The 8,730-nt window shown below is 35.8% G+C and overlaps 1 protein-coding gene across 1 annotated transcript; it reads left to right on the top strand.

Moving 5' to 3' along the window:
• Positions 1 to 1,431: 1,431 nt before the first annotated feature.
• On the top strand, positions 1,432 to 6,276 carry LOC121248080 (cellulose synthase-like protein E6). Its single transcript, XM_041146437.1, has 8 exons — positions 1,432 to 1,753; positions 1,916 to 2,240; positions 4,011 to 4,151; positions 4,255 to 4,386; positions 4,567 to 4,779; positions 4,924 to 5,154; positions 5,234 to 5,581; positions 5,668 to 6,276. The coding sequence occupies exons 1-8, from the start codon at positions 1,482 to 1,484 to the stop codon at positions 6,211 to 6,213; spliced, it is 2,208 nt and encodes a 735-aa protein (XP_041002371.1). The 5' UTR covers positions 1,432 to 1,481; the 3' UTR covers positions 6,214 to 6,276.
• The last annotated feature ends 2,454 nt before the right edge of the window (positions 6,277 to 8,730 follow it).

Raw genomic sequence — 8,730 nt, 5'->3', positions numbered from 1 at the left:
CCAACCAGTTTGAAAAAAAAAAAAATCCGATCCTAATGCACAACCCTGTATATAAATTTATAATCATGCGCAATGCAAATCAATTGTTTACACTTTACACCCCATTAATGGAACCAAAGATACAATATTTAAGGAAATTAATAAATAATTCGTTTGTAAATGACTAAAGCTGCGTTTGGATGTTGAGTTAAGCTCGGCTGAATTGAATCCTTTATAAATAGTAGTGAGTTGAGTAGTGGAGAAAGTTATGTGAGACTCATCTAAACTAAGTTTAAAATGTGTTTAGATGTTAATATGAGTTTAATATTTTTTATGAAAAATTGTAAAAGGTTATGAGTCCCACGTATAAAGATGTTTTAAGTTGAAAAAGTTGTGGATCCCACATGTCAGAAGGTTTTGAGTTGGAATGAGTTTAGTAATTTGAAAGTTGAGTGTGTGAAGGGGCAAAAATCCCTTACATTGGGCTCAGAGCAGGGCCCAGGTTGCAACCTAATTATAAGGTTTGGGTTGAACCGGGCCAAAGACATGGGCCGAATTAGGGTTCAGATGCATGATATGGGCTGGATCAGTCAATAGTATCTGGATTAGGGCTTAGGTATGAGACTTGTGTCAGATCATGCTAACAGGACAAGACACGCAAGGCACGAGCAAGGCTAGAGAAGGAAGAAGCATAACATTCATTACCAGACGGAAGATTTATGGCAGATCACACCCAACATTAATGAGAGGGAAGGGACTTGGGACAGAACGTGTGCCGCATTCAATGTAGCCCAGAGCAAAAGACATGCCGCATTCAATGCGGCCCAAGGCTCGAGCAATGTGTAGCGACCCTGAGTACTTCCCAGCTCAGTAAGGTGATGGCATAGGAGCAGCTCGGCAAATCAACAACACAAGCATGTTATCTCCTACTATGCAACACCCCACTATGGTGGAAACTTGATCGATAACTATAAATAAGGCACTACTAGCAGCATACAAGTTAATCATTCACTATCACCTAGCTTACACACTAAAATAAAAGATGACATTCTAAAAGATCACTTGATAGTTTTTATTAAAAAAAAATTCTAAATATTTCATTACAAAATAATAATGGATCGGATGAATATTATTACATGAAGCATTATCATCATAAATATGAAACATGTATTAAATTGTATTTTTAAAATTTTATTTTTTAACAAATTATGGAGATGTAATTTTACATATATTTATATTTTTTATTTATATTTTATTTTATATAAATATGACCCTCTCAAAACAATTGCCGGTTCCGCCACTCTCCACGTGGTTGTACTTATAACTTAATCTCTAGTCGACCAGTCTTCATTTTGGCCCTCTGGGCCCTCCTACTGCAGATGCTAGCTTTTGGTTTTCAACCTTTTCAGCATTTGCTAGCCGGTGCTATAAACATCTGCACTCCTACTCCTTTTAAGCATATACCAGAGAGAGATTGAGAGGAAAGGAGGGAAGGAGAGATCATGGAAAAAAACCATCGTCTTCCGCTTTATGCGACAAAGTCAGCAAAGGCACGTATTGCTTTCCAATTATTTGCACTTTCACTCTTCGTGGGTATATGCTTCATCTTTGTATATAGAGTGAGCAACATACCATCAGAAGAAGAAGCCGGAAGATGGGTTTGGATAGGATTGTTTCTCTCAGAGCTTTGGTTTTGCTTTTATTGGTTTATGACTGTAGTTGTCCGGTGGAATCCCATCTACCGTTGCACTTTCAAAGATAGGCTCTCCATCAGGTTCCCCCCCCCCCCCCCCCCCCCCCCCCCCCCCCCCCCCCCCCCCCCCCCGCCCCCCTCTCTCTCTCTCTCTCTCTCTCTCTCTCTCTCTCTCTCTCTATTATATTTGCATGGTCCGTACGAGGTTTACATGCTAATTAATTTTGGTCGTAAGAGAAACAGATACGAAGAGATCTTACCGGACATAGACATATTCATATGCACCGCGGATCCCATGATAGAACCACCAGCGATGGTGATCAACACGGTTCTATCAGTCATGGCTTATGACTATCCACCACAAAAGCTTAACGTTTATCTCTCCGACGATGGTGGTTCGGATTTGACGTTCTACGCAATGGTAGAGGCCTCAAGTTTCTCAAAGATTTGGCTTCCCTTTTGCAAGAAATTCAAGGTAGAACCAAGATCGCCGGAAGCTTATTTTCGAACAGCTGTACTTGAGCCACTTGAGGATCCTGTCAAGGCCAAGGAGTGGTCCTCCATTAAGGTAAATCTCCTTCTTCAACTCCATATATGGATTTCCCTGCCTCTTTCCTAGCAATTAAAATTGGAAATTGTTTAGATAGAAAGTTAGATTGTTTGATATAATATGTTAAATTGTAAAATTATTTATATTATAAAATTAAGCTAACGTATCATATAAATTATATTAATTTGTGAATTTATATTTATAAAATTTTATTGTATTTAAAACATTGAATATGTCATTTTTGTCTAAACTAGCTAGGTCTCGCATGGTAGCTTTCACAATTACATGGCTCTCCAGAACTCCACAGAAAACATGGTCCACCTTTTATTGCAATATATATCTAGGTACCGCGTAGGCAAAATGTTGATTGTCGCGCTCGTACGTACGTAAGTGGTCATATATAAATAAATAAATATATATATGAATGTATGTATGTATGTATATATATATATCCCATATATAGTATTATTGAGATTATGCATATTGCATGCAATTGTCTTCTTTTTATTAAGATTGCGTTTAGATGTTAAACTGAGTTAAGTTGAGATGATAAAATATTATTAGAATATTATTTTTTAATATTATTATTATTTTTAGATTCGAAAAAGTTTAATTGTTTATTATATTTTGTATTAAAATTTAAAAAAAATATAATAATGAATAGAGATGAATTGAAATGAGTTTACAAACCAAACGAAATCTAAAGTCAAGCGGAAAGATGTTAAAAGTACTTTAGCCACTGAATTAGGATAAGTATTAATGGGTGTCCATCGCGCGCGCCGTCTTTTTGCACCGAGTGGGATCAATCGATCCACCGATAGACGTTGATAGCTAACCACTGAATAACTTGTGTCTCTGTTGGTGTTCTATTCCAGATCTTCCATGAATCTTATATATACCAACCCACGACAAAAATTTAGCATAACAAATGGAGGTAACAATCTTATACACGTGACATTTTTAAAATTAGTACATGCAGCTTAAAAAGTTATAATATGAATTTCGCTTTAAATATATATATATATGTAACAAATTTGTATAATAATTTAATAATGAATTCATTATTATATTCTTATTTATGTTCGTAGAATAATATATTTTAATAAATAGATGGAGTAAATTGAGATGAGAAGTTTTATACACTATCATGAAGGCTAGATGAAAAATCTTTCACTGATTCGTCCGAACATGTGAAATTTTGCAATTTTCACCGACACTTGTTTGGTCATATTTTCAAAAGAAAAATGATAGCGATTTCTTTTTTTTTTAATATTAGTATTTATTTATTTTTTAATATTGTATTTTTTATTTTAAAAAATAAAAAAAAATGCTGAAAAAATAAAAAAAAAGATAGAATACTTTAAACTCCCGATACAAAACCTCAGTGGCTTCTATCGGGTGCATGGATGTAGCAGCATCCTTTTCAAAAAGTTTGCTGGTTGATCTCCTACTTCCTTTTCTCTTCGATGAAAAAATCTTAATTGTATCAACTTCATCTGTCGACCGCTTTATTCCACTCTTTTTTACTCTTCAATCATCATAGTACTCAAAGCTCCCTCATTCTAGAAAAGTATTAGGATTTAATTAACAGCTGATCGATACCCAACAACTGATTTCTTATAGGCCCTGTACGTAACAACCCCCACTATATATATATATATATATATATATATATATATATATATATATATATTGTTATAGATTTATATATGTATAGATATATATTTCTTCATTTATTTTCAATCACAATCGAAAAGGAAATAAAATAATTTCTGTTTCATGTTATAGAAATCATATGAAGGCATGAAGAAACGGATTGAAACCACCACAAAGCTAGGCCGAATTTCAGAAGAAATAAGCAAACAACACAAGGGATTCAGAGAGTGGAATTTGGTCGCAAGCCGACGTGATCATCAAACCATTCTTCAAGTAGTATTTTGATCTACAATATATATTTAGTACGTACGTACTTCTTTAAGATTTATGCAATTCGTTTGCTTGCTTAGTTAATAGAGGTGTGACTAATTCACAGATACTTATCGATGGGAAAGACCCCAAGGCTGTAGACATTGAAGGACAACCTTTGCCTACTTTGGTATACTTAGCACGTGAAAAGAGACCACAATACCACCACAACTTCAAAGCAGGAGCCGTGAATGCACTGGTACGTACACCATAGATATATATATACACCATAGATATATATATACATCCACATGGAAAATATAATAATTTATACTTCATCAATAGCTTTTAATACAGTACTATATTTGATGGATGGTCTAATTAATAATCTTCAATTTGTGTTAAATATATATATATGTATGTATGTATGTATATATAGATAAGGGTGTCGTCGAGGATAAGCAATGGCCCCATAATTCTTATTTTGGACTGCGACATGTATTCAAACAATTCGGAGTCAGTGAGGGATGCTGTGTGTTTTTTCATGGATGAAGAGAAGGGTCACGAAGTTGGGTTCGTACAGTTTCCACAGTCCTTCGAGAACCTTACGAAGAACGATGTCTACGGCAGTTCCTTGAACGTAATATCGAGGGTAAGCATACAAAAAATCACGAACATGCGCAGTACTGATTTTAAATGATTAAAATTAATTAAATATGCATGCATGCTCGCTCCTGATAATTGTAGAATACTTAAAACGGAATTTGTGTGTGGTACTGCGCGCGTGTTAATACAGGTGGAGATTCTAGGATTTGACGGGAATGGAGGACCATGCTTTATTGGTACTGGGTGCTTTCACAGAAGAAACGCTCTTTGTGGACAGAAGTATGGTGATCAGGAATGCAAGGCAAATTGGAAGGGATGGAATGACATTAAAATAGAAGAGAGTGCGAGTGTCCTAGAAGATACTTCCAAAGTCCTTGCAAGTTGTACCTATGAAGAGAAGTGCGCCCAATGGGGAAACGAGGTCTCTCTCTCTCTCTCTCTCTCACTCTCCCCTCTCCTAAACTCCATGTGAACCTTCATATGCATCTTATGATTTGCAGGTGGGTCTGAAATATGGCTGTCCAGTGGAAGATGTCATAACAGGACTAGCTATACAATGTCGAGGTTGGCGATCCATCTATTTCAGTCCAGAAAGGAAGGGCTTTCTAGGACTTGCGCCCACTACATTACTGCAGACACTTGTACAGCACAGAAGATGGAGTGAAGGTGATTTTCAGATCTTGGTCTCAAGGTACTGTCCCCTTGTGTATGGGTATAAAAAGATTCCCCTCAAACTTCAACTTTCCTATTGTCCCTATTTGTTATGGGCTCCGAACTGCTTGGCCACACTGTATTATGTTGCAGTACCATCCTTGTGCCTGCTTAGGGGCATCCCCTTGTTTCCTAAGGTACGAAAATCTCCTTATTTGAATCAAACCTGTCTATGGTTGTTCCTCAATTTTTTTCTAAGAATAGAATCAACATACACTAACAGATTTCAAGCGCATGGGTGCTACCATTCGCATTCGTCATCATTGTCCACCGGGCATACAGTCTTGGAGAATTTGTTTGGTGTGGGGGCACATTACAAGGTTGGTGGAATGAACAAAGGATGTGGCTCTTCAAAAGAATCAGTTCATACTTCTTTGCCTTCATTGACAACATCCTAAAACTTATGGGATTTACGGACTCAGCCTTCGCCATCACGGCAAAGGTGGCTGAAAGTGATGTGTCGCAGAGATATGAGCAGGAGCTCATGGAATTCGGTGCTTCTTCCCCAATGTTTACCATTATAGCAACAGTGGCGTTGCTAAACGCATTCTGTTTTGTTGGAGGAATGAAGAGGGTAGTTATGGATATGCAAATTTGGTTTTCAAACCCATTTACGTTGCAGATTCTTCTTTGTGCTCTCTTGGTTATTATCAACCTCCCTGTTTATCAAGGTCTCTTCCTCAGGAAAGACAAGGGCAGGATGCCAACTTCAGTAACACAATGGTCACTTATGTTTGCGGCTTTGGCTTGTGCATTAGCCTGTTATTAAGTTCTCTCTAAATGCCAAGCAAAACTTTATGCTAGCAAAGAAATAAGTTGAAATTACATTTCTCAATATTGCAGACTTCCATGGCATTATCTATTTGTAGTTAGAGTATTTTCCTATCTATAATAGTGGTCAGTTTCTAAAAATTACAGGTTTTCAAACAGCTCTCTCAATAGTGATCTTGTGCTCGTAGTTTTCCGTCAATGTTGGAATATAGAAAACCATATCAAGGAATTGGAAAGGAAATCCCGAGAAGCCAAACAAGGAACTTTATCAATTCCTAATCCAGCTTGACAGTTAAATTAGTTAGCCTCCAGCTTGACAGTTAAGTTAGTTACACTATAAGAAAAATGAGTATTTAGAATGGATTATTTACGACGAAAATGAATATTTACGATAAAAATAGACTTATTTTGGCAGGAAATAGCTAGCCACAATTAAGCAGTTTTCTTATAATGTTAGCTTCAGAATAAGCTACTTGATTGTATCTCAAGTTGTATAAATAGGATGCTTTGTATAGTTTTAATTTCATCAAGTCATATTTTCACCATCGTCTAATGAGAAGAAGTAAAGCTTTCTCTTCCATCTTCTCTGTTTTTCAATTCTTTTCCATATCTTCAGTTTCTCAGTTCTTCGCAATTTTACATGGTATCATCGTGTATAAAGTTTCCGCTGCAACTTTGATTCCTCTGTCTGCTTCTATGGCAGAATTTAATTCTATTTCTGATCCTCCTATTCAAAATTCTTCAAGTTCTTCTACTCCAAGAATGAATCCTTCTGATGATTCTTCAAGCTTTTATTTGTTGCATTCATCTGATAATCTAGGTGCTGTAACACCCCGACCCCGAGGGTCCAGAGAGTTAACTCATAAAACCTGATAATCAACTCTAACAAGGCTAGAGTACTTCCAAATTCAAGAATATATCCATTTTTCCAAACCTCAAATCGAACATAAATACTTCAATTAAATAAATTCAATAAACTCATTTATCCAATATTCAATCCAACAACCCAAATAAAATCAATTCTTCTTCATGTCTCAATTAACAACTAGAAATTATATAACATTAACATAGTCTCCATAAACCGTCTAAATCCATTGAAGTAAACTTAAGAAAGATAATTAATCTCCAACACTAACACTAATATCATGAGATACTCGACAACAATACAATGTTAATCTTCTCCATAGACTCTAATACTGATCTTCAGTTGAGCCATCGATGTCATCTGAAATATTATGAAGATTAACGGGGTGAGTTATCAACAACTTAGCAAGCAGAGAGCATATACTAGCATGTAAACATGAGCATTTATAACATTTGATAAGCCGAACAAAACATTTACTTTCAGATTGCAAAAACAAAACTTGTACAAAAACCTTAGAGCGAAATTTTCAGAAAATAAACTTATTCCAAAAAGAACATCCGTTGGCATTTCCAAACTGAAATATTATAATTAAATCATCTCTTAGCATCACATCGGGACAATACCATGTTTAACCCCCGTGGTAGGGTTATAAACCACCATTATACCCGTGGCTGGGCCATATTCCATGTTTCACCCTCATGGTAGGGTTATAAACCATCATTATACCCGTGGCTGGGCCATATTCCATGTTTCACCCCCGTGGTAGGGTTATAAACCACCATTATACCCGTGGCTGGGCCTTAACAGAAACAGAACGGATTTCATCGAAAATCCAGTTACACACATATACAGAATCAGAACTTCATGCCAAGATTTTCAGATGACACATCATATCAAAACAAATCACTAAAAGCTTCAGATCATTTCAGATATTCGAGATAAACATAAACAAAGTATTCTCATTTGTTCATAACAAAACTTTTAGAATTTCTTATTCGCTCTTTTACATAGTTCAGAAGTACAGTACACAAAACTAGCTCATGTCTACACCAGTCATGACAGAAAAACACTTTCTCTTATATAGAATTTATGCATATGCAGAATAAACATCTGAGGTTGTTTTCAGATCATCTCTTTCAAAAGAAAATAAACACATTTATTCTCAAAGTCAACCTCTTTTTATTTATTTTATGTAAAACTAGTATATGAACCCCGCTTACCTGACTTCTTCATATTATCAACACCTTGAGCCGGAACTCTAATAGTAACACCACCTAAACAAAAGAAACATATATCCATCATTTAATAACCAATCTAGTAGGCTGCTATTTATTGAGTAATAAATCAAAACAGTCCCTTCACAGCTCCATAACTATCTAACAATTTAAACCTGAACAACTCTCTCTTCAAACCATTCGCATTTAAAACCCAAAACAGCCACCACCTTCTATTAACACCAAACCAATTATAATTATTTCCAAAACCAACAACTGCAACTCCAATAATTAAAACATAACCCAAACCAAACTTCACTTCCAACCTCCGAATAAAGTAATTTCAGTGTAAGCATCAATACTCTAGTCATTCAATAATTCAAAACTTGCAATACAACTAGCTCAAAACACCCATCCTTTTACACCAAATAGTCTC

This window comes from Juglans microcarpa x Juglans regia, chromosome 2D (assembly GCF_004785595.1).
Source record: "Juglans microcarpa x Juglans regia isolate MS1-56 chromosome 2D, Jm3101_v1.0, whole genome shotgun sequence".
Classification (NCBI taxonomy): domain Eukaryota; kingdom Viridiplantae; phylum Streptophyta; class Magnoliopsida; order Fagales; family Juglandaceae; genus Juglans; species Juglans microcarpa x Juglans regia.
The sequence above is the reverse complement of the archived record's forward strand: the minus strand, read 5'-3'. Positions and strand labels throughout refer to the sequence as shown.